Raw genomic sequence first — 27,992 nt, forward strand, 5'->3', positions numbered from 1 at the left:
GTGTTATTTACCCACTAAGTTAACATTCAAACTACAAATAAAAGAATCTCGACTCTCCATATACAGAAACAGAACAGCTGTAGCGGCACATGTATACAGCCTGGAGTTGGCTTTAATTGGCTGATAGCGCCTAACTATACTTGCCCCTGCTGGGTTGATATAACGCGATAGAGACCGGAGGAACAGATTTGAATTTAATAAGGACTCCAACACTCGAGGGTGACAACACGACCGAAATATGGCGTGTCCGATTTTTTTCAGGAGTTTGTGGGCTTTAAGGAGTATAATCCTCATTGTCATCGCATTTCTTCTCCCAATAAGTTTTCTCCTGGATGGAACGTTGGTAAGTTGTATATTTGTATAAACGCTTGTCTCATTTTTGTTCCCTTATCAGTTAAAGCGAAGGTTAGAGAGGGTGTGTTTTCATAAGAAGTGTATGTCTAGTGACAGTAGTGTCAAGGTCAGAAACACTATACAGACATCTAAAGGCCAGTTCATACTGTAGAAAGTAAATCCCGTTGTGTGAATTAGCCTATTCCTCTTTAGGGCAATCCTTGTGTCTCTCCACCTCTTTGTCGCGCGTTCGAAGCCCATCTGGGGCAATTGCCATATTGACAGGTGGTCTGTGTTTTTTTCCGGGTACTTGAGTTTTTCTCCACCATCAAACCTGGTACGTCATTAAATGACCCTGGGCGGTTAATAGGGCGTTAATTAATAAAAAAACAAACATTCTTGTGTTATAATCCCAGTTTTTGGAATGAAAAATATATTGTTACAGACTTTGATCAGACTGACCAATCGGTGACCAGCTCACAGTTGGTTAGGGATATAGGCATGGTAGTCTGCAACATATAAGCAAAGAAAATAGCTGCAGAGAGTGTGAAAAAGAAGTATTTTTGACAAAAGAACGTATGGGATACCTAATTCATCATTACATATCAAATCAGAATTTATAACTATAAAACAAAGATGGCAGATCAATAGTACTGCACTAGAGAGAATTAACTAACGCGCAGTAATTAGGACGACGGCGGGCAACATAAAACGACCCGCGTTATGAAAATCAACAATGGATTCATTTTAATAGATTTTTTTCAGAAGGTGATGATAAGTGTAGTTTTTGCATTAAGCCTATAACTTTTGAAACTCTACAATATCATCAAGCTCGTTTTATATATTCCTATTTCCAAAACTGTAAGCCATTTCGATCCAGGTATATACATCTTTATATCTTTAACATGCCTTTTTTGTTAGAGAAATATTCTTATACTTAAACCCATGGACAAACGGAGGCTACATAGGGTTTATTATTTAACAAGTTGGCAACATACTATACGATATGATTTTAAAGATGTTTTTGTGTTAACTGTTCCGGGTTGAGTGCACTGAGAACACAAATGAAAGTTAATTGCCATTTTTATTCTGCAAAAATAACTTAAAGTGCATTTTAATCAATGGTAACATTAGCAACATTTTCGTTTGTGAATGGGGTACCTGTAAAAGGTAATTGTACGTGAAGATCGCTAACGAATACACTGTGAATAGTGATACAGGATTTGAAAGTTCGAAAAATAAAAATCAAGGACCGCATCACAACCGGATCGTGTAAGACCAATCAGAACAAACATTTTCTTTTCAATGAAATGCACTAAAGCAGTAAGCGTGTTGATTTGCCACCGTTTTATACTTGGTATCCGCTTTTTCATTTAAGTTTGCAAACAAAATGGATTTCATACCCCGATGAAATTAAAAAATAGTGACTTCAATGCTTATAATTTATTTTCCAATCTACTTTATAAAATTAAATACGTTTCCACTTACGATTCCATTGATTTTTTCCAATGGATTATTTTTTCCAAATCGATACGCAACGCCAATGTTTCTATTTTGACGTCGGGATTCCGCGCCATTCTCGATTTTTTTTTTCATCGTGGAATGAAAAAAAATTATAATAATAGGCCAATCAGAACGCCAGAAACAAAGAAAAATTAATTATTTCTTTTTAAATGTGGAAAAATTTAGTACAATATAGTCACTTGTGTTTGCTATCGACGTCTGTATTGTTCCTTTGAAAACGTGTTAACATGTTCTCAATTTTGATCACATCAATTTCAAATACATATGAAATGTGTGTTCATAACTACAAATTTCAAGTCCCTGTGTCTTCATCTGTAACTGGTATACGTCCAAGTATATATACTAGACTGTACATATAATTTTTAGGTCCCTGTGGCTTAGGATAGATCCAAACACACAAACTGTAGTTGTTATCTCCTACACCTAAAATCTTTATTATTTTGCGATTCTATCCTGTTGGTCCGAAGACGATCGAACGGACTGCCCAACACCCTTTTCAAATAGACAGCCAGTCACCAGTCTCTACATGTAAAATATATAAAAAAATCACTAAATTTTGGCATGATAATTTTTGTCTTTCTAACATGTCTTCTCCTCAAGTTGGGGGCCGCATTGGCCGTGTGTAATATGATAACTCTAGAGATTTGTGCTGTTTTGCCGTCTGGCGCAGTGATAGTCAACTACCGCGCGGTATTCAGGCGGGAAACATAAGACGACCTGCGTTATGAAAATGAACATTTTATCTATTAATGAGTGTAATATTAACTGTAAGCCCATAACTTTTACTGCTCTTCAAAGTTATCAATCTCGCTTTACATTCCAATTTTGAAAATTAAAAGCCGTTTTGGAAAGGTAGTGGGCCTTAATTAAGGGTCTGGTAGCCAGTCTAACTATGCATACGTCGATTGAGAGAGTAGACTTGAACAGAATGATATTCAAGAAGATTTCTATATATCCTAAATAATTTCATGTTTATGTAAAGGATAGATTGGTTCTGCAGGGATCGACTGTATTGGTAAACTGGTTCCCTTCCCTTTTTTAGTTCTCCGCTCTCCGCCGGGCGTACGCAAGGGAGGTAACCGAGGCGGGAACCAGTCTTCCGTATTGCCGGTAATTTTCGCGAGATGATATTTTCGAGATTTCGCGGTAAATTGTTATGTGTGGTCACCCAATATTATCCACAAAATACTCAATAATAGATGATTTCGACATATTAAAAATTATATCGTGTAATTTTCATTTGCTAAAATTAGATTTTTCTGTTTCAAACAAAAATCTGGAAACATATAGATCTATGCTATTTGAAAATTTCCGAAGATTGCAGATCGCAGATTGCAAAATTATCTCCCTTGTTTCTCCTACTATCTAGGTCATTACATTTCTTCAGGTATTATCTGGGGTTTTTTCATTGAGCTAGCTTCATATTCGGTAGCAATGTGATACTCTTTGTTAATTATCTACAGAATAACATGCAGTTTTTGACACTTTTTAAACCTTGTACTGGCATGAGAATAATAAATATGTTATTATAAAGTATTTCACATGTAAAAGACAATACATGTGGTACCCAAAAATATTGTACATGTGTACAGGAAAATTATCTTTATCCGTCATGGACGTATATATAGGACAAGTATCTATATCCGTCATGGACGTATATATAGGACAAGGCTAAGGACTTTTATATAGGACGAGGCTGAGGACCTATATATAGGACAAGGCTAAGGACCTTAATATAGGACGAGGCTGAGAACCTATATATAGGACAAGGCTAAGGACTATATATAGGACAAGGCTAAGGACCTATATATATAGGACAAGGCTAAGGACTATATATAGGACAAGGCTAAGGACCTATATATAGGACAAGGCTAAGGACTATATATAGGACAAGGCTAAGGACTATATATAGGACAAGGCTAAGGACTATATATAGGACAAGGCTAAGGACCTATATATAGGACAAGGCTAAGGACTATATATAGGACAAGGCTAAGGACTATATATAGGACAAGGCTAAGGACTATATATAGGACAAGGCTAAGGACCTATATATAGGACAAGGCTAAGGACTATATATAGGACAAGGCTAAGGACTATATATAGGACAAGGCTTAGGACTTCATATAGGACAAGGCTAAGGACTATATATAGGACAAGGCTAAGGACTATATATAGGACAAGGCTAAGGACTATATATAGGACAAGGCTAAGGACCTATATATAGGACAAGGCTAAGGACTATACATAGGACAAGGCTAAGGACCTATATATAGGACAAGGCTAAGGACCTATATATAGGACAAAGCTAAGGACTATATATAGTACAAAGCTAAGGACTTTATATAGGACAAGGCTAAGGACTATATATAGGACAAGGCTAAGGACTATATATAGTACAAGGCTAAGGACTATATATAGGACAAGGCTAAGGACTATATATAGGACAAGGCTAAGGACCTATATATAGGACAAGGCTAAGGACTATACATAGGACAAGGCTAAGGACCTATATATAGGACCAGGCTAAGGACCTATATATAGGACAAAGCTAAGGACTATATATAGGACAAAGCTAAGGACTTTATATAGGACAAGGCTAAGGACCTATATATAGGACAAGGCTAAGGACTGTATATAGGACAAGGCTAAGGAATATATATAGGACAAGGTCAAGGACCTATATATAGGACAAGGCTAAGGATTATATATAGGACAAGGCTAAGGACTATACATAGGACAAGGCTAAGGATTATATATAGGACAAGGCTAAGGACTATATATAGGACAAGGCTAAGGACTATACATAGGACAAGGCTAAGGACTATATATAGGACAAGGCTAAGGACTATATATAGGACAAGGCTAAGGAATATATATAGGACAAGGCTAAGGACTCTATACAGGACAAAGCTTAGGACTTCATATAGGACAAGGCTAAGGACTATATATAGGACAAGGCTAAGGACCTATGTATAGGACAAGGCTAAGGACCTTTATAAAGGACAAGGCTAAGGACTATATATGGGACAAGGCTAAGGACTATATATAGTATAAGGCTAAGGACTATATAGTACAAGGCTAAGGATTATATATAGGACAAGGCTAAGAACTATATATATAGGACAAGGCTAAGGACTATATATAGGACAAGGCTAAGGACTATATATAGGACAAGGCTAAGGACTATATATAGGACAAGGCTAAGGACTATATATAGGACAAGGCTAAGGACTATATATAGGACAAGGCTAAGGACTATATATAGGACAAGGCTAAGGACTATATATAGGACAAGGCTAAGGACTATATATAGTACAAGGCTAAGGACTATACATAGGACAAGGCTTAGGACGTATATATGTATGACGTACCGTACTCGACCCAATAATCACTCCCATCTCTGTAAGCCCCCTCCCCCCCCTCTTCAGACAGAAAAAATGAAAACTGAGGAAATCATTATTGATTTTATTTGCAAATTATAGATTACTTTTATGAAAGGCTCGTCTAAAGTTGGTTCTTTTAACTGCCCCTTTATTTGTTTCAATTCTTAAACGCCCTGGCGCTTATTGGGTCGAATACGGTATATCAGATTTATCCTCGCGTGCTGTGGTTATGCATGTTACAATGTCTTGGTATCAATGAAAAACTACACCTCCGTGTAAGCTGATTCCTAGTCTCTTCAAACTCCTTTGTTCATCCATGTACTGTGACGAGAATATAAAGAATGCGAATTTTGCTTAGATATGCATTTCACATGCGACGGACAACCATAGTTGTATAGATACGATCAGACAATGACTTACAGGTACATATCACAAGGGCGTATATATAGGACAGTGGTCTGTATAAAGGACAAGGACAAATATATAGGACAGTGACATGTATATAGGACAAGGACAAATAATATAGGACTTATATCGGGACCCAGTTGTTCAAACGATGATTAGGCTAATCACAGTTTAACGACAATTTTTAAATTAAAATAAAACAATTTCTGGAGATAAGAATTTTATAACATTTTAGAAGAATCTTTAGAACTCTATTTTGTACTGACGTGCTGAGTTTAGTTAAGATATAATCACAAGTTTTGCAGTAATTGAGAAATGAAAATTTCACAAATAATGTGATTAAGCTAATCATGCTTTGAACAATTGGGTCCAGATGTCATCGCGTGCAGTCATCTGATTTTTACAATGCATTGATATCAATGAAAAGCTTTGTTATTGATAAGTTTGTTATATAATGTTCATTAAAGGGATTAAGTGAGGCTAATTCTGTTACATAATCACGAGACAAAATATGGCATAAATATATTGTTCTATATTCCTTATGAAACATGTAACATAAAATTTTGACAAAATCCACGTCATTGTTAAAGTGTTTTAATCGATACCGTTGAAATTCCAAATGGTATGGCAAAACGATTAAGCATGTACAATATGTAAGCTGTACCCACACCCGGGCCAAATTAAAGTCACGAAAGTTAAACAAATGCGATACATAACCATCGAGGAGTTGATGAACATTGTTTTTTAGACAGGAGCATGCACCTAATGAGGTAAACACTGCAATAGCGATTTGAGTAGTACTGGACAAAAGTTGCATTACTCCATGAGCAAGGGCCAGGGTTCGGCATACAAGACGTCCGACCACAATGTGCAATGGCGGACGGCAAGCGAGTTTGAACACTTAACACACATTTCACCACCTTGGACTTTTCTGGCATATCACAGTAAAACCAAATTATCTAAATTCCAGAGAACTGGTTTATTTCCGATATATGTGCAAATATTAATGTTCTCTCGGAATGAATTGTCCCTTGAAGTGATGTTCAGACAACAGATAGGTAAATATTATAACAAACACACTATCAACAGATTACTTCTTTTACATATATAATTTAATAGACCATTGTAAATAATCCTTCTATTTTATGTTCTATCATGTTCTACCGTTAATACTACACTCGTCATTATCTTCTGAAAAAAAATAATTAAAATGAATCAAATGTTAATTTTCATAACGCGGGTCGTTTTATGTTTCCCGCCGTCGTCCTAATTACCGAGTGTTAGTTGACTATCACTGCGACAGACAGCTTTACAGCGAAATGAATCTTCACAGTTATAGGTATTTTCCAAGGACGAATATATCTGTATACAGGATTTTTATCAAATATCCTCGCAAGCTGACATTTTATTATTATAATGCATTGATATCAATGAAAAGCTACGTGTAACCCATTTTAGAAATCTTTTCTTGTGGTAAACAAATGTTAAATATTTTACATTGACAGTTACTTTGACAAGACGAAATATTTATCATTCGAAAGAACAGAATTTGACATTGATTCACTTAACGACTGGAGAATCCATCATTGCCTTTGCCAAGGACGTAAAATCCTTGCATTTGCTGATGACAGGGAGCTCGAGACTGCTGGCGATTCTTTCTATATTTCAGTGACCTTGATCACTTTCTTATCATATCCAGACCATCTGACCAGGGGTCAGCTGCGGACCACACAAGGGGTACAATTTAACGAAATGTGTCAATTACAGTCACGCAGGAAGTTATAATTTATGTCCGGCTGAGTTTGAAATGGCGCCCGATAATTGAGTTATTGCGGAGTTCCTTCAGTTAATCTATTAAGAGGTAATAGTATATATTTATTATTCCAATTAACGAAATACTAACGAAAGGAGGTGGGCGAGCGGTAAAGGGGATAAAAAATAATTCCAATTTTCATTACTCAGGTGACCATTAAAGGTCCACAACGTTACCGAAACAAAAATTTAAAGTTTATCGATATGTTAGAATATCTAGTTATGTTGAATGCCTAAAATAAAGTTAAAACACCAAACAAATGCCAGATTAGCTGTGCAATCTAAAGGTCATCCTCGATACTCTAGTGGTTACTACCACAAACTGGAATATGGCATAGCAAAAGTGTTAAAGGAGAAAAAAAACTTTAAAAACTGAAAAAAGGACACAAGTACTTTGGTGTACATAAAAATAATCGAATAACGCAAAAAAACATCTATATATGTTCTATATTTCTATATGTTAGCCTAACAGTGAAACTTCATTTCGCTGTTTTGCTGTGTGTCTCTGTGATAGTCAACTACCGCGCGGTGATTAGGACGACGGCAGGAAACATAAGACGACCCGCGTTATGAAAATTAGTGCAATGTTAACGGTAAGCAAATAACTTTTTCGACTTTTCAAAATTATCAAAATCGTTTTACAGTTAATTTTTTAATTTAAAAAGCCGTTTCGGTTTAGTTACGACCGTCTTGTCAAACACGTGTACAGTCGCATGTCTAGGGGCTATGCTGATGATAGCATTGTGGAATGTTTGACATCTTTAATAGCCTTCCCAAGGACATTTACAATATAACAAACCTAGATATATGATAGCGCTATGATACACTCGACCTTGATACTTGAGAAGCCAAATATGTATAATGAATGAGTCAAAATATAGCTCCTTTACCAGAGGGAGAGGGTCAAGATTTCTTCTCCAAATTGTATTTTATGCCTTTGTTTGTTTGTTTGATTAAAGGATTTGTGCAGCCAAACTATTTTTTTTTGATAATACGTCAGGATATTGCTTTGGATAAATGAAAAATTAAGTCCCACCCAACGAATCGCCTAGCTTTTAGCGCTATCGGTTGGTTTTGGTCGTGATTTACGGGTAGTGTCGACTAGGTTCAGAGATAATGAGCTAGGTGGTCACGTGGTCTTGTGATGTCACACTAGTCCGCGGTTACACAAGGTAAGCCTATAGCACTATACATCTATACAGCACATACACGTATATGTTGGATCTACAATTGGAGTTTTTTGAGTAAATGATTATTCTAACTTTATGACGTCCTATTAACAGCTATGGTCATGTAAGGACGGTCTCCCATGTATGCGGTGTATTGCGTGTATGTTGTGCGAGGTGCATGTTTTGGGAGACTGCGGTATATTCATGTTGTGTCTTCTTGTATAGTGGAACTTGCAACACATCCCACCTGGTCACATTATACTGACACTTTTATGCCTGCACTACAGTTTATATAAAAGGCGCAAAAAAGGAAAGAAAGAAAAAGAAAACTGATTATAATATAACAAGTGTTGCTAAACCTGTTCTAACGCTGATTCCTTTCAGATATATAGCAAACAAATAAAACTACTTTCTGTCTAAAACGGAAGTAGGGTCTACGTGTTTGAATTATTCTGAAGTGTCAGTCATTTCCTTTGATATCCCAGTACTTGAATCTAAGTCAGTATGTTTAACAAGTAATCATAAATTCATTATGGAGTCTGGAAGATGGATTGATATGAATTATCAAGATAGAATTTGTACTTACTGTGATACTAATGATAAATAATATAAAAATAATGAGAAAATTATGTAAATTTATCAAAGTTAAAAAAGTCATATAATTTGTCCTCCTATTTTGCATTTCTTGACTGTTGTAAATATGTTTCTCTACACAATATATTTTGTAAAGAGACTAATAAAGTTTGAAGTTTGTGAAAAGCTGGTTTATTTTAATGTCCTATAAACAGCTAGGGTCATTAAGGAATCATATGTCATTGTCTGCAATACGTCGTGTTTGTGAATGTCTATATATTTTGGGAGGCTGCGGTATATTCGCTTTGTGTCTTCTTGTGATAGAGAGATTCTTGTACTTTTTGTAGTGCTGTCTCACTGAAGCATACCACCAAAAAACCACACAAGCCCATCCCACCGGTCACATTAAACTGACAACGGCAATCCAGTCAAGTCTACTGTCTTTATGCTGAGCGCAACGCAGGAACATAAACTGCCACATTTTTCATACAAAGAAGTTCCTTTCACTGTCGTTATATCCACCTCTAACAATCTCACAGTAAAATTGAAGGCAGTTCAGTAGAAAAAGACTGACCAATCACAGGCCTGAATAGATTTACTGTTAAGATAACAGAGAGGGCGACGCCCGAGACAGCCAACCACAGTGTACCGTTATGTAATTCCTTTGATGTATATCTAAGGACCAAACTACCTGTTTACTTGTTGTCAAACACAGAGCCTTCAGATATGTTATGATATAGTCCAGGGGTGGATAATGCGACAGTGATAGTCACCCCTGTAGTATCGAGGATGCCACTTTTGTAGAGAGCTGCATTGGTTACTTCAATCTCTAGTATTAACAGTACATGGCAAAAATAATAAATAAAAAATAAAAATAATAATAATTACAACAACAACAACAGGACGAAGATGTTTGGATTTCATATTGTTTTCACACATGTACAATAATGTATAGCGTTCTGACTAAAAAGTTCAAGGGTTATACATACCCAATGTGTTTTGATAAGTTTGGGTCAATGACTCACCAGTACATAAAACTATGGATTTAAAGATATAAATATAAACCAAGGACGTGAATATCTCACAAATACGTCATTGATACAATATACACCATAATAAAATCATAAAAAACAGTTAGCTTATCCTGAATCATCGTCGGAGACACAGCGACTTGTAATGCGAACCAGAAACATACGTATATACATAGAGATTGGAAACTCCTTCTTTGTCTTTGCTGATGGCAGAGGGACCTCTGATTTATGGGCATTTTCCCATGGCTAACTACTTTTAAGTGTAATTTTTATCAACTTCGGTAGCCAAGGGTATTTAGTCTGATATTCTCCCTACAACTAAATACCCTTGGCTAGCGAAGTTGATTCTTTATATACTAAGGCCAAAAAAAGTAAAATAATAATAATACGTCTGTTGAGGGTTACATTCGCTTTTTTAGTGTCTTTCACTCTTAAATAATGGCCGGAACCAGAGTCTGAGATCGAAATCCCGACTTTTGATTTTGTTTTTGAAGAAAACTGGGAAAAATAGGGTCGGGGGTAAAAATTAGGGTCGGTCGGGTAACCTTAAACAGACACATTATTTTTTTGGCCTATGATATGTTTCTGTGAGATCTTATGGATATAAATGTAACACTATTGGAAATCACATGACCACAAAAGCTTTCCATAAATCCAATATGGCAGAATCAACTGTAAAACAGGAAAATCAAGATTTAGACGATTTCTTGTCTTTGTTGATATGTTTCACAATGCCGAGCACACCCTGTGACCAATACCGATATCATAACGTGAATTTGTGATAGAATTAGATAACTTTACGTCACAAAATGAGTTGAGCGTTTTTCCCAATAATAGCATCAATGGATTGACTCGAATTTTGTTTTTATTGGTCAATGTTTACAAATTTACTCTATTTACGCCAAATATTACAACTAGTGATGTCAAACCTGCTAGTAGTGGTGATGTTGATAGCTTAGTTCTGAAAAAGAATCTTATTGAAAATGTTACCATGGGTAAATAAACGACAACACGTTTTGCTTCCGGGACAGAGGTTGCCGGAGTATTATAGAAGTCTTCGTAAATTTTCTATTTTTGTCCTACAGGAGGCACGATGTGCTTACGTCATGGTATCCATGGCGATCCTTTGGTTGACAGAAGCCATACCTATCACAGTAACAGCCATGATACCGATGTTCCTGCTCCCAATGCTGACAGTCCAACCGGGGAAGGTGGTGTGTGGAAACTACTTCAATGTAAGTATAACCATGCTTAATAAGTACAAGTATACTATATTTGATAAATGGGATATTGCCATGGCGACTGGAGGATGTGTGACGTTGTGCGATGTTTTAGGGGCAAAGATATATGCGATGTTGTGAGCAATGATATTTTTAGACATGGTGATCAGTGTGTGACGTGTAATTTTGTCAGGAGAATGTGTGATCAGCGTGATGTTGCTAGGGAGACTTATCGCAGTGTGAGGTTGCTAGGGAGACGTGTCGCAGTGTAAGGTTACTATGGAAACTGATCGCAATATAAGGTTGCTAGGGAGACTGATCGCAGTATGAGGTTGTTAGGGAGACTGATTGCAGTCTGAGGTTGCTATGGAGACTATGATCACAGTAATATGTTGCTAGGGAGATTATGATCGCACTGTGGTGTTGCTAGGGAGACTGATCTCAGAATGATGTTGCTTTGGAGACTGATCGCAGTGTAAGGTTGCTAGGGAGACTGATCTCAGTGTGATGTTGCTATGGAGACTGATCGCAGTGTAAGGTTGCTAGGGAGACTGGTCACAGTGTGATGTTGCTATGGAGACTATGATCACAGTAATATGTTGCTGTGGAGACTTATCATAGTGTAAGGTTATTATGGAGACTGATCGCAATATAAGGTTGCTAGGGAGACTGATCTCAGTGTAAGGTTACTATGGTGACTGATCGCAATATAAGGTTGCTAGGGAGACTGATCGCAGTGTGATGTTGGTAAGGTTACTATGGTGACTGATCGCAATATAAGGTTGCAAGAGAGACTAATCACAGTGTGATGTTGCTATGGAGTCTATGATCATAGTAATATGTTGCTAGGGAGATTATGATCGCACTGTGGTGTTGCTAGGGAGACTGATCTCAGCGTGATGTTGCTATGGAGACTGATCGCAGTGCAAGGTTGCTACGGAGACTGATCTCAGTGTGATGTTGCTATGGAGTCTATGATCATAGTAATATGTTGCTAGGGAGATTATGATCGCACTGTGGTGTTGCTAGGGAGACTGATCTCAGCGTGATGTTGCTAGAGAGGCTTATACAGATATGTTGCTGTAGAAACTGAAAGGAACTGCAAATGAGAAAAGACGTGGCCGTAAATCATCGAATGATCTTGTTGGCTTTGAGAGGGTATGATCTTGCTCTAGTGTATGTTTTCTGGATAGTAAATGACAATGTTTTCTGTTGCTAGGATACCAGTATGCTGTTTCTAGGGGGACTGATTGTAGGCGTGGCGATGGAGGAGGTCAACCTACACAGACGTATCGCCATGGGGATCACCATGTTACTCGGCTCAAGTCCAAACACGTGAGTGACGTATACATTACTATGACATCATATTATATCCAGTATGACACTTTAACGCAGCACCAACTTTATGTTTCATTTTGTAATATATTTTTGTGAATATACCACACATTGGCTTTAAAGTTAAATATACACGTGTATTATGTGTAATTTTATGCACAAAGTACTACACAATTCTTCAAGTTTTAGTGCTTTCAGTCGATGTAATATATTTATGTACAAACGCCGTAGAAGAGTATGCTACATGTATAAGTTGCAACTAGATAGAAACTTGATATGTCTAAAGACTCGAACGACATAGTTATCGCACTGATGTTAAGGTAAACAATTTTCCGTCGGTTATAAAAAGGACTTGACATGGTGCGTCGACACACATTGGTTTTGAAGTTAAATATACACATGTACACATGTAATTTGCTTACAATTTGCATATTCATTGATGCTGTATTATAATTTTTCGACTTATTTTTTCTTAAATTGACTGTAAATGCTTAAATAGAAAGCATACATTTGAACGTTCAGCACAAATACTACTACCATAAAGTTGTACAAAATTTTCGAGGATAATTTCGATATTAATACGGCACTTTGTTGTCGATGAGAAAATTAAGGCCACACAATATTATTAATTTAACATAGTGAAAGTTAAATTATATATGCATTATATGTATATCAATATTATTAAAATGAACACGAAAATTTTATTCGTTCAGATATTGTCGTTTTATATCAAAATCTAATTTTTGACTCTCGAAAATATCGTGCCCTTAACATTTCTCCTTCCAGAATGATGCTCGGTCTGATGCTGCCCACGTGGTTCCTGTCGATGTGGATCAGTAACACAGCAGCGACATCTATGATGCTCCCAATCCTGGTCGCAGTCTCCGAGCAGACGTTACAAGTTGAAAAGGATAGCGAGGCTGGTGGAACAACTGAGCGTGCGTTTGTGACATTCAACTTTCGGCAGTTTCCGTACACGAGAAAAGTGTGACATTCCCTTGAAATCCCTTTTCCATTTAAATAATGCAGAAATTGGTCATCCATTTCTTTTTACCTTGTTGATAAATTTAGCTCGCCTGTTTTGTGAAATTTCAGAAATGTATAGTATCCCTGGAGATACAATTTGATATATACATGTATTTATAAACAAATTTTTTTTTTCTGTAGCAAAGTCAAATGGAAGTACAGATGTCCAAGACATCCATCTCAAAGAAGTAGAAAATAGCAAATCAAAATTAGATCCACAGTTTGATGACGCAAAAAGGTAGGTATACAAAACCGACACTAGTACATGCTCTCAAACTGGCACAGGATGTACTGACTCTGGCAGTCTATCTGAATTTCGCACGAATTGATGATTTTTGTATACTTTTTTTATAACCAAGCTCTCTAAACTTGGGTCCATTCTGCACATTTTTTATAACGTGAATTTGTAAAAGAAAGCTTTTTTGCAGACCAAATAAGCATTTATGTATTTGTTTGATTGAGTACAATGTATCAAAAGTTAATTTTAACATTTGCTTCTTTTTTGCATACTGGCCCTTGCATACTTTAGATTTCAAAATAAAAGAAAATAATAACTTTTTATTTGTTTTCATACTAAATCCTACTTATGACTGGCAGATAATTTTTCTTCATGTACTGTAAAGAAAAAAAATCTGATAATGGCGCGAAAACCAGACGTTAACATGACGTCACAAAAGAAATGTTGACGATGGGTATTGATTATTTAATTCCATATGTTACACTCATTTCTATTCGTTAGATCTTTGAGGTTATTTTTCCATATACCGAAATAATTGTACATCAAGTATTATGACGTCATACATACAGAACGGTTTCGCGGGAAATTTTAAAAGCGGCACAGTCATTGGCCAAACTGAATTATTGGATAAGATATCAATGCGCCTCAACTCAATTTGTTTTATTGTAAAAATAGCCTAAGTGAAATCACGAAAATTCGCGTCTATGAAGATTGTCCATCTGTTTTTTGTCTATGACTTCAAAACCCCAAAAGATACTGAAAATAATGCGTAAATAATCAATCATTCGGAAAGTCAATCGAATCGTACGATTAATTGCATTTATAAACATTGATGTAACTATTTTTTAACTTTATCGGGTTATGCGGATTCACACAGTTTGCAAACAAAATTTCGTTTATACCCATATGAAGTTAAGAAATAGTAACATTAATGCTAAAAAATGTTCATTATTTATTATTTGACTCATTTACTTTTGAAATCCTTAAAGTATATTATGTTCGGTAAAAAAATACGGAATTTTCCTAACTTTTGCTACACAAATAAATATATGGTTATCTTTGCCGTGAACAGTAATACTTACCGAAATGACAAATGAAGGGGAACAACTCCAACTACCTTTCCCAATTTGCGGAAGAATGGTGTGTCGCTATGCAGATAGCAATAACATACACAAAAGCTCAAGGCTCTTTACTATACTTATGTGAATAGTTATTTGGTTGTTTGATTTAGATATAAACAGCTAATGGCTCCACTGTATATGCAGTGGGTTGTGTGTGTGGATGCCTATGTTTTAGGGGGCTACTGTATATTTCATTTTGTCTCTTTGCAATAGTAAAAACTCTTATCCATTTTACAGTGCTATTTGAATGAAGCATACCGCAAGAGACATCACACAGCATGCACGCAACACAGTCACATTATACTGAAAACACCAAAACCAGTCATGATATTTATACATTATAAAAGTAACAACCATGCCGAACGTCTCCATTGACACCACCTCACTTTTAGCCTTCGGTTGACCGCTCGCCTCTGTGAGGAAATATCTGAGTTCTGTTTCCTGGCTAATTTCTGTTGCTGCATGGAGCGAGTGGGACGACTGGTTTGTTCGTTGTCACTACAAAGTGATCGCATTGGGTTTGTTGCTTGTTGACTTCGGGGGCATTCTGCAGTGGAATATCACCATAAAAAGACATTGATGATATTCCTTGTTTCTTGACGAATAACACTTATATTTCATTTTACTGGCATTCATCAAGAAACATGGACTATTCTGTTTGTTACAATTTTTCTCGCTTCTATTTACAGAAGACCATCACAACTAGTTCCACCAAATGCTATTCCGCCATTTTTTACACAGTTATTTGCCCTTGCGATTATAACGTCGTATTTTTGTGAGCATAACGTCATATTTCTACACAAAATATGTTCATTTCGCGCACAAACTCATCACGTAATAATCCAAATGATATTTTCACTTATATTTCACTGCGAAAAATGTAATAAAATAGTTTCTTCTGTTAGAAGAACAAGAATATACCACAGTCTCCCAATATACACACAACGCACGTCACATATGCAACCCATCGCGTACATAGTAAGCCGTCCTGAAATGACCCTGGCTATTTATAGGATGCGTACGTAAATCAAACAAATAAGAATTTCTGGAACTGACTACGCTGGGGTCTTTGTCCCTTTGTTACAGTGGATCCCGACTACAGGACAGTATTCGACTGAACAAAGGCTTTACTTTGAGTGTGGCATACGCTGCGAACATTGGTGGGATTACAACACTGACGGGAACGCCCCCTAACCTAGTGCTACAAGGACAGGCTGATCAGTAAGTACTGTTAATAAACTTATTTTCGAGGGGACATATTCTCGCAGTTTTATGCCTTAAGATTTTTATAGACGTCTCACAGCCATAGGTTCAATGGTGCTTGTGCTTTAAAAAAAAATTACGGCCATTGATTTTTTTAGATTTCTAAATTAGTTTTACAATGAGAAACTGAACAGTACATTATCATGTATGTACTGTTAATACATTTATAATTGCGGAGATATAAATTTGCGATTTCGTATATCAAGAATTATCAATGCGATTAGATTTTCGCAATTTAGAGTTATGTGTTCAATAGTGCTTGTGCTTTAATAATTTCGTGGCGGGTAATTTTCACGATTTCTAATCTAGTGTTACAAAAGACTGAACAGGACGTACTGTTGATAAAGTGTATTTTGTGGAATTATAATCTCGCGGTTTCATGCCTGAAGACTTTTAAGACGATTCGAATTCGGAAATTAGATTCAGGCTGGGTTTCACTGGTGCTTGTGCTGTAATAATTTTTGCGAATTTTTATTGCACATACATTTTAATTTAATCACGTTTGAAAACAAGAACTCTTCATCACTTTGATATTTTCATTGTTTTGCCATGAAATAGAATTCAGATTATTTGCAAATTCCTAACGTGTAGCTGACATACTTTTAGCAGCCACGCATTAACATCTGACAGAAAGATACCGCCTACTCAGCATACCATGAACTAGACCAATGTCTTTATAGCTACTGCTTTGCCATTTGGGACTCAACTGCGACATTATTAAACAGGTGGTCTTTATAAATACAATGTAAGTTAAGTGGTCGCTAAAGCAGGTTGTATATACTGTAACTCAGCTTTCTTTCGCGTGCAGTTTACATTTGCGAGATGTTATTGCCGCAAATTAATACTACATCACTTATATTGATATTCATTCAGTTTTTAATTACGCAAATTTTAAACTTCGCAAACTTGTTTTGAAGAGAAAATCGCGATATTTAGTAATCGCGAAAGAAAGTTGATTTACATTATCACTTTCCTTCTGATTTCAGACGTTACCAAGACGCCGGGGCGCCCGACTCCGGGATAACATACGCTAACTGGATGGGTTTTGCCTTCCCGTTGTCTCTGATAATGGTCGTCCTGGCCTGGTGCTGGCTACAGCTTGTCTTCATCAGATGTGGGTACGTATACAATTATTAACCTTTTTCAATATAGATACGGTGAGTTATCAACCCGAGGAATTGGTATACCCTGTGACCGAGTGTAAAGTATCGGCTAAACATAAAACAGCGAAACCACCAGTTATATATGTAATAATACACGCTATTTGTTTTAGTATGGCTATATGCATTATAATGCAAGCAGATAATTATTAGTAATGCATGCACTTTGTATTTAGTTGCTGACCATTTTCAAAAGCAATGCAAGGCAACAATCATTTAGGATATTTAACAAAAATGGACCATGTCAGCGTATTAAGGCATTCCATGAGACAAAAACTGCTTAACTTCTGAGTCATTTTTGTTTCCATACACAATGTATTTTGCATTTATTTCATTGAAAGGACCTTCGATTGGATAAATCCTTTTCACATTGTGCAAGTGACGCAATATTTTTTCCGTATTAGGTCACTAACAAACTGTAACTTACATTTTATAGACATGATATATAGATTGTTATCATTGAAGGATGGAAGCTTGTTGCAAACTGTGCAAATACTTGTTGAAATAAGTATATAGTTTTTATTGTATACTTTTTTCCCATCAAGGTGTTGTAAGACAGGTGACAAAGCCAAACAGAACATGATGAAGGCGATAGTCAGACGGGAGTACCACAAACTCGGACACATCAAGTATGATCTTACACTGACTAGGAGAGTCGTTGGGGTTGTTGAATATGGTATTTATTTCACACGAATCAGTTTTTTTTAAAGTTTCAAAAGATAACGACCGAACCAGTCATGGAGTAGAGTTAGGCATTCCGTAGTTATGCCAAATAAAAGAACAAGTGTGAAAAAACTCATATCCAATAACCCCGAGTTGTGTGTCCTGTTTCTACCAAAAGAAATTAATCTAAAAGAGATAAATGTTATTTATTGTTATATGCAAATAAAGTGTAGTTATATCTTCATAAGCAAAAAGGCACTCATTAATATTAAAAAATCGCAAAGAATGTATAAATAGCTTTTATATAATGGTCTAAGAGTGAAATAATGGGAAAATAGTGTTAGAGTTACGCTAGTTCAATGTATTTTGCCTATGCTATTTGATTATCGGATAGAGTACTTAGGTAACGAGAAAATGGAATTGATACGTTAGTGTCAATGTAGTCGAACTCGCTTGGATGGAGAGGGTATAACCAGAAACATATATATAGAGATTGGAAACTCCTTCTTTATCAATGTTGACAGGCAGAGGGACCTCCGGTTTATAGGCATTTCCCCTTGGCTAACTACTTTTAAGTGTTTTCTTTTATCCATGACATTTTTGCATCAACACAAAGTTTAAACATTATATCATGGTTTGATATGATCAGTTTTCCTAGATGATGTTATTTAATGTGATTTTTGAGAGTATGAAAATCAGCAATTTTATCTGGTTTTTCGAAAATCAGTCATTCAAAACCGGAAGTGCATTTTGTTTTATTAATATATAGTTGAAATATTATTTTTTCTTTCCCAAAATTGTACTCAAACCATCTGAAAATAACTTAACGTTTATAACATACCAAAATTATTCTGCTGTATTTAACTATTTAAGAGTTTATCTAAAAGCCCCTAGGGACATACAGAGGTAACGCTGCCGATCGTTAATATGGCGAAGTTGCCATTCTCTATGTATATATGTTTCTGGTGTAACTAGGAAAACGGATAGATGAGTTAAAGTTCCTGTAACGGAACTAACTTTTGCTTGCAGTTATATCATTTATTTCGAGGTCATTTACAACTTACAAAAACTGAAAACCGCAAAATGCTTTTAATCACGGGGAGCGTGGAATGTGAAAAAAATGATCAGGTATGAAAATGTAGAATTTGCTTTATAATTGCTTTATTGTTCTAATATCTGTGACAGATGATAGATGTAAGAATTTTTGGAGTGTTTTTTATGATATCAAGTTGTAAAATATGGATGAAACTGGACAAGGTGTTAAGGATGTATTCTTCTGAGGTTTTGGTCCCGTTGAAGTCTCGTTTCAACATAGACCAAAGAAGTTATGAGATTTTCAAATATAATTTATCAGTATCTGTAGCAAGTTGCCAGATGCAAATTTTGTCAAAAAATTACATTTCTATTTTTAGTAGATTTTTTTTATACGGGGATTTTAAGAAATGGCCCATTTGGCGGCCATTTTGAAATTGTGTCTTTTTTTGCTTCAAGTAGAGCCACAGTTTTACCATTTTTTACTGAAATTGTTTTTACTTAAATCATTACTGCGCCGGCATTTTTAGCTGTATTTAGCTAATTTTTGTTGCAAATCGTTACTAGGTTCGTAGTAATTAAAATATTGAGCACTAATATGTGAAACGATACACTTTTGTGACTTTATTTTTACATTTAATGGTAATTTGGGCACTTTTATTTTTTACTCTAAAATAATGAAAAATAACAAAAATTCAAATGGGGCAAAAAAGTAAGCACACGGACCCCCAATTTTTCTTCCTGATTTAGAAAGAACAACCGTTTCCCTATTGATATGCAAAATAATAACAAAAGTTTAATACCAGAACTTTTTTTATAAAGGGTTAAATTTGGCAAAAATGGCTGAAAATGGTGCATTTGGTAGCACAAAATTAAGGGGTAGGGGTAGCATAAGTTGTTATTCTGAGAAAATATATTAGTCTAATTGATCAAAACTGGTATATTTTTAAAGAAGACTACTAGAAAATGAATTCTACAAACATTCATACATGTCAAACACCTCATTAGGAAATTATGGCTTTAATCTCTATCTTATATGGTCAAAACGGCAAAATTCCCATAAAATCCAATATTTTGTCAACTAGGTGTCTTTGAGTGACAAAAGCTCAAAAACGAGCACACGGACATATGTTTTTTCTTTCATTTTCTTTTATGGTATGAACTCCTTTGTCCAAAAATCTATATGAGAAAAAAAGTTTAATACAAGAAAATTTTGACTTCTCAGAGGTGTACATCCTTAAGATAGACATTTATCCAGCTAAACACCGTCAATTCCCGATGGTTGTTTTCATACCTCCTGTTTTGTAGGTTTGGAGAAATCATGGTCCTCATCTCCTTTACAGTACTGGCGTTACTATGGCTGTTCCGGGACCTCCCAGACGTCGGAGGCTGGGGAGACGGCTTCATCGACACCAAGGGGTACGTAATGCGAGTTCTTTACTCTTAACCTACTATTGTGGCACTCTCGCAATTTACGTAAAGAAGGTGGATATATTATGGTAAAAATGATATTTTCAAAGGGAATGCAAGTAGTGCTGAGTATGTTTTCCATGAAAAAATACATTTTGTACTGACTTTCAGACAAAAACAAAAACAAAAAACTTTTGTATACATTTGCAATAACTTGTGTATGGGAATATTTTATATTCATATTAAAGTTTAATGATGTTCCATATTGTTTTCGTTGGGACTTGAGAAGAACAAAGAATCCAAGCAAAAAGCTGAACTCTGAATACATATTCATCACAAAAACAAATAATTATTAATGTTATATTATTCTATTGTATATTTCTTAAAAAAAGATTAGGACAAGCAACTGAACAAATTTTAACCAACCTATTCTTTCTTTCGTACAGAAAGAGTACTGTCAGAGATTCCACGGCGTCCATACTCGTGGCTTCGCTATTGTTTGTATTACCGAAACAAGTACCTAATGTGCTCTGCTGGAACAAAAGGACAGGTATGTAGAAGCTGACTTTCCATTAGACATCTCCAGTTATGAGCGAAGAGTACTACATGTATTCCGAATTTGCATATTACAGAGTTATCTGCCCTTGCGGGTAGGTATTAATTGTGACGTCATGTGTTTGCGAGCGTAACGTCATACTTTTCGGAGAAAACGGCGTGAATAGCGCTCATAAAATAATGACTTAACAATCGAAACCTACCCGCAAGGGAGTTAACTCTGTAAAAAGCAAAGACGGAATAGTAACAGTATTGACAGTAATAAGGAATATGTACATCATATTACTATATGTATACCATATTATTTCAGCTAAACAGCTAAATAGCACAATTTCTAAACAGGTTTTTTTTATTATACAAATGCTAAAATAAGTACATTCACACTATCGAAATTATTTTAGCACAAATATAATAAAAAAAACCTGTAAATTATAATTTATTGGCGCGATATAAATCTGTGCAATTCGATGGTTCATTATCGGAAACACCCTTTTACAAAATTTGGTGTTGTACATGAATTAGTGCTTCATAGACAGCGCGAAAAGTGCTTAGATAAATGTATTATACATTATCGATATCTTGCATAAGGTTGGGAACCGTGTTGGTACAAGGAATTTTAATAATATTCTTATAGAGTCCGGAGTGTTAGAGATCCCGAAATATACGCCAATCCTCACGTGGAAGGTAGCAGAAAAGAAGGTTGCTTGGGGAGTGCTTGTGTTGCTCGGAGGGGGCTTTGCTTTGGCTGATGCATGCACTGTAAGTGGATATAAAACAATGATGTTTTCGCATGTATGGGGTACATTTGTGGGAATTATCGCCCCTGATTTATAGGTGGCGCGCGTCACGTTGCGACCCCGGAAGTAATATAATGTAGATATCTATTAGTTGACCTGCAGTGCCTGTATACTGTTTATATATTTTCTCAGCTGCAATTACATACCATATTGTTTCGACGTCAAAGAATTAAAGCAGAAATTCTCTTCTTTGATACACTTGAACGTTTCAAATAGGACGTCATGCCAATATTAATCTATTAATAGTTGATTTACCTCTAAAGATTTGGTATCGAATGTGTATATTATGGTCTACATTATCACATTTCTGCATTATTTATATTCTAAACGTAAACTTAATGCAAAGATCGCAAACAATATTTCATGACTTGGAATTAAAAAAGAAGCACAATCAAACGTGGATTTACTGAAATGTTGAGGACCAAATGTAGATGTGAATGCAGGTTTCCATTAGACGAAAGTTTGGTCATCATGGTAAATAAGTCACTATACAAAGTTTTGGGGTTTCATAACCAATATCTCATTGACGCTTGGATCACTTTTATGGTAACACACATGGATTTCACAATTTGACAAATGTCAACTGCATTTACTATGGAAGCAAATTAGAGGCACAGATTACTACCATGGTCTCAGATGCGGGATCAGGGGTACAGTTACAGTTCTAGTTAAGCATGGAGTAATGTTTATGATGTTGTTCATAATCCACAGAAATCTGGTCTGTCCCGGCTGGTGGGCTGTGAGCTGAGAATTCTGAAAGATCTGGATCCTTGGGTGTTAAACATGGTGTTGTGTTTTATTGTTGCGGGGGCTACCGAAATCACCAGTAACACGGCGACCGCCTCCCTTCTCATGCCCATCATGTTCGAACTGGTAAGTTGCTGTAAGCCAACCCATTGTCGCCTCCTGCCTATCATGTTCGAACCTGTAAGTTGCTGTAAGCCAACCCATTATCGCCTCATGCCTATCATGTTCGAACTGGTTAGTTGCTGTAAGCCAACCCATTGTCACCTCATTCGCCTCCTGCCTATCATGTTCGAACCTGTAAGTTGCTGTAAGCCAACCCATTATCGCCTCATGCCTATCATGTTCGAACTGGTTAGTTGCTGTAAGCCAACCCATTGTCACCTCATGTCTATCATGTTCAAACTGGTAAGTCACTGTAAGCCAACCCATTGTCGCCTCATGCCTATCATGTTCGAACTGGTAAGTTGCTGTAAGCCAACCCATTGTCGCCTCATGTCTATCATGTTCGAACTGGTAAGTTGCTGTAAGCCAACCCATTGTCGCCTCATGTCTATCATGTTCGAACTGGTAAGTTGCTGTAAGCCAACCCATTGTCGCCTCATGACTATCATGTTCGAACTGGTAAGCTGCTGTAAGCCAACCCATTGTCACGTGAGATTAAATCTCGCGTATTTTGTTGGCAATTAGAAACAGACGAAAAATCGCTCCTAAAATGTTTTAAATACGTGTACATTATATGATTCTAAATACTGCATTCTTGCGAAAACACGAAATTAAATATAAGTCGTCGTAAAATAAGCTGGTTATACTTTTAACTGATTTTCACGATGACTTTTTTCAAAGGTGTGAAATCCACATTATGCGCGTGAGATTTCCCATTTCAAACTTGTCCAAGATTCAAAGTTGCCTCCCTATATGTTCTTCATGATATCCCTTTTATCTGAAGTTTACAGATTTCCATCAGCTATTATTTCAGTTTAGGTTAACACTTCGTACAAAAAAGGACAGAATAAAATCTGCGTCATCACTAACGATATGCACATAATATTGAATTGATTTTGATTTTTTCCTGCAGTCATTAACGATGGGGTTGCATCCTCTGTACTTAATGATATCGACCTGTATCGCCTGCTCATTTGCCTTCATGCTGCCAGTGGCAACACCTCCTAATGCCATAGTGTTCTCAACCGGAACTGTCAGGATACCGGATATGGTAAGGGGAGACAACTCAATCTTAAAAGCAAAATTAAGGATGGAAATACGTTGCATTATATTTTTTTTAATATATACGAAATACGTTTACGGGAGATAACTCGATCGTCAAAGCAAAATTATGGTTTCAAATACGTAACAGTTTAATATACAGGATATGGTAAGGGCAGATAACTCAATCGTTAAAAAAAATTGAACTTGGTAATATGTAGCAGTTTAGTAATATTATAAATTACTTCCACGAAAATATTTGTTCTACGTTATTGAAATATACCTCCGTTTTATTTTAACCTACTTTTATCTTTGTATTCTTCCCTTTTTACAAATCAAAGAAAGATCAGTTTTTTTTTTTATTGGATTCTGGATAACAACGAAAGAATCAATAAAATCGAAATATTAGGTATGACAAATCTCATCAGCTAATACAATTTGTCCGAAATCCTCGTGTAATTGATAGATCTCATTATATTTGTACAAAGAATGCACGTCAATTTATAAAAAAATAATACCCAATGAAATCTTTAAAGTATGAAATTTATATATGGTTGTGAGTTGAATGAATCCCGTACTATCCCATAAATTATGAATAAAATATGATTTTGTACATGAAAAAAGAAACTTACATTATACATGGATAATCTCAAATATAAAATTGTTGACATTACAATTATGATATCGTTCTTTATCTCTGTTGCAGGCTACGACGGGTCTTGTACTGAATATAATAGCAGTAGGGGTCTTGACCCTCGCTATCAATACCTGGGGGTCAGCGATATTCAAACTAGACACCCTTCCGGCTATCTTCGTTAATTCAACATTGGCCTCGTCATGTCCTGGCGCCGTAATAGTCCCGGAGGCTACTTCAACGGCAGCTTCTATAAACACGACATTGTCGGTACTCACATCTAGTACACCATAGAAAATTTAAATGGGTACATACTCTGGTAACTCTCGATCAAAACACGCCTTAGCAAAAGTTGCTAAAACCGTTCTTTTTTCTTTAGCAAAAAAAGAAATGGTTTAGCAGAACACACCTAGTGCCCAACAAAGTCACTTTTTTGTCTTTAAAAATTATGATATACACAATAGTGCATAGGGCAAAATTTGCAACGCTTTTAATTGCTAAATGTATAAACTAAGAAAATAACGACAGAACAAGAAATTTTCATACTATTCCACATATCCCTCCCTATTCCTCAAGGCCACTGTTTTTTCGGTGTAACACTTGGAATAAAAAATGTTTAGGAACTTGAATTCCATCTTAAATCATATGGATTTGATAGCTCAGGTATAAAAAATGAAATTACAAATTCAATTTCTTTCTTCAGACAAAAACATGGCGTAGCAAAAAATGCTAAAATGATTATTTTTATTTTAGCAATTAGTGTCTTCCATAAGCAAAATGCCCAAAATGCTATCCATATAGTGAGCACAGATATACTGTATTACATCATGGACTATAAATACGACATTGTCGGTACTCATATCTACTGTGGCTAGTACTACAACATAGACAATTTTAATGGTCACATATACTGTTCTACATCATGGGCTATGAACACACAATTGTACTCATACCTACTGTAGCTAGTACAACTCTTTAGACTGTAATGGATATGCGGTACTATATCATGGAGAATTCAATCGTGAATACAACGAATTTTACTGTACTTGCATCTTCTCGAGAGAGCGCTACTCTATCAGCCTTTGGGATGGGATCAAATACAACGTTTACTCTACTTACATCTACTCTAATAGCTAACACGTATCCATGGACTAGTATGTATTAACGTTAGCGGTACTCGGATATACTATACAATGTACGACATTGTAGACCTTTGGGATGAGTATAAAGAAAACGTTAGCGATATTCACATATAATATATAGCTAGTACTGCCCAATAGATTATTGCGGTGGGTATCAAAAGTAGCCTGTACTTTAGAACATTTCAATGGATGCATACATTGTACTACATCATGGATTGTTAAAATGCGATTGGCTCATATCTGCACTAGCAAACATCAACACATGCCATATACGTTTGGGGTGTGAATGAATACAACGTTAGCACTTTTACTAAAGCTTGTAATATACATGTATAGTAGTTGACGAATGTGTCTTGGACACAAACACTACTCCTCTAAAAGCACTGGTTCTATGACCAACTAAATTGTCGTGATGATGTAGTAAATGTTTGGTGCTATTTGTTAAGTTTAATCATTAGCTGCTAGCTCTATAAAAATCATGTGTTAGTTGCTTTATGCTCAACACATTCCGTTCATCCAGAATCTCAGCAATTAATTCTTTTTATGTCATTTTTTATATCATTATGTGAATTCGGGTACACTTATACAGATGAACTTCTATTTTTTATAAAATGCTGATATTGTTTAAAGTATTTCCTTTTAACCATGAATGTTCCTGCGCGGGGACCGACGTCCAGTTGATAGCTACCCAATGTGTTCGGTAATTAATTAATTTGCCTAATTCTGCGATGTTATAAATTGAGATAATTATTGGGTTAATTTGACTTAAAATATGTGTGGAATTAGTGTGCACCGACGAGCTTTCACTTTTATTTTGATAAAACGCTCATATTTCAAATATTTTATTTCTTCATCCGTGCTGGATACACCGATATCAATAACACCTTACTAGGAAAAGTCACTATCATATATAAAGTCTTGGTCTCCAATTGTATATAACTATGGGTTGATAATGATACATGTAACAAAAACAAGTCAAATTCGATTTTCCTTAGAAAGGAGCTAACAAAGAGGAGTTGTTGAATTCCATTGAACCTTAAAATTAGAGTGTCTAGCATCGCTGTTGTGTCAAAACGTAATTGCAAAGTACATTTGTCTACAGGAAGAATAAGTTACTGTAGAAAATAACTACAACCATAGATGTTTTGTAAATAATTATAGTATATGAAGTATTATATGACTGGGATCCCAGTTTTATTCGACGCCATCGATTCGAACATGATCTAATGTGTGTAACTGGTGTAGTCAGTGGTATTTTCCTGCTTCTTATTAATCCATGTGAAGAAGGATAAGTAATATTTCTGTTAAACAATTCCGGGTCATTTGCAACCATTTAATATGTTGCTGACCACAAGGTCATGCCAACTATTTTGCTTATCACTGAGTGGTCGCAGAACGGCCCAAATCGATACCCCCTCCAAGCTTCTGTTTCACTGTTCAAAACTTTAACTCTCGAAAATAAGCGGTTATACCTATATTGACGTTATTTTACTGCTATGTGTGATATTAAAACAAGCTGATACAACATTGAAAATCCACATACATTGTATTTCATTTCTGAGTATTTTGATTTTTTTTTTAAAGATTTTTTTTGTATACACGTCAGCATTTTTTCATATGGATGTGTTATTAATGAGAGAATGAGATATATGTGTAAGTCATAGGTCGGATAAATAAATATATTTGTATACAATTATGAATTGGCCAAACATCTATTGTTTCTACACGTACAATATATATTTGATTTGATGTAATGTAGAAAATTTTGAAACAGTGTGATTTATATGATCCTCATACAAGGAACTTCATGCAAAAATTATTTAAATGACCTCTCCTTCAATATAAGGTATATGTAATACATTCTGCCATAGGTTTTATAATACTGTTATAGTAGTATTATTTGCGATGAGGAAATTTTCGCTTCTATCATTTTCATCATATTTTAAACATATGGTCACCTGGACATACACTTGTGTATATCAAGAGATTATCCAGATTGTTTTGTCATACATGAGTGAAAACTTTTTACAGTAATAAGCAGAAAATAATCAATGCTTTAATACATTTGCAGAGTAACAATTATTAGTATTCAAATGAAGCCAATGTATAGATGTATACATATATCGGGTAACTGATATATTCTGCAAATAATACATAATCAATCTGTTTTTATGGCAACAGGTGAAAAATAAAAAAATATTTTAAAAATATCT

At 35.6% G+C, this 27,992-nt stretch overlaps 1 protein-coding gene across 2 annotated transcripts; it reads left to right on the top strand.

Annotated features, from left to right (window-relative positions):
- Positions 1-9: 9 nt before the first annotated feature.
- Positions 10-27,989, top strand: LOC138308532 (solute carrier family 13 member 2-like). 2 transcript variants are annotated; one of them, XM_069249549.1, is made up of 14 exons: positions 10-343; positions 11,319-11,468; positions 12,673-12,788; positions 13,575-13,726; positions 13,956-14,052; positions 16,260-16,394; positions 17,423-17,554; positions 18,142-18,225; positions 20,600-20,710; positions 21,148-21,251; positions 21,891-22,015; positions 22,765-22,926; positions 23,876-24,013; positions 24,710-27,989. In XM_069249549.1, exons 1-14 carry the CDS (start codon positions 239-241, stop codon positions 24,929-24,931), a joined length of 1,833 nt encoding a protein of 610 aa, XP_069105650.1. In that variant the 5' UTR covers positions 10-238; the 3' UTR covers positions 24,932-27,989. The 2 variants fall into 2 exon arrangements, with proteins under 2 accessions (XP_069105650.1, XP_069105651.1); XM_069249550.1 differs by lacking the exon at positions 10-343 and adding an exon at positions 7,008-7,509.
- Positions 27,990-27,992: the final 3 nt, after the last annotated feature.

The sequence above is a fragment of the Argopecten irradians genome, chromosome 15 (assembly GCF_041381155.1).
Source record: "Argopecten irradians isolate NY chromosome 15, Ai_NY, whole genome shotgun sequence".
Taxonomy (NCBI): Eukaryota; Metazoa; Mollusca; class Bivalvia; order Pectinida; family Pectinidae; genus Argopecten; species Argopecten irradians.

Coding starts and splice junctions, on each gene's coding strand:
- LOC138308532 (XM_069249549.1), top strand. CDS start 239: ATGGCGTGTCCGATTTTTTTCAGGAGTTTGTGGGCTTTAAGGAGTATA. Junction 20,711..21,147: donor GGCTTCATCGACACCAAGGG/GTACGTAATGCG, acceptor TCTTTCGTACAG/AAAGAGTACTGTCAGAGATT. Junction 24,014..24,709: donor CTGTCAGGATACCGGATATG/GTAAGGGGAGAC, acceptor TCTCTGTTGCAG/GCTACGACGGGTCTTGTACT.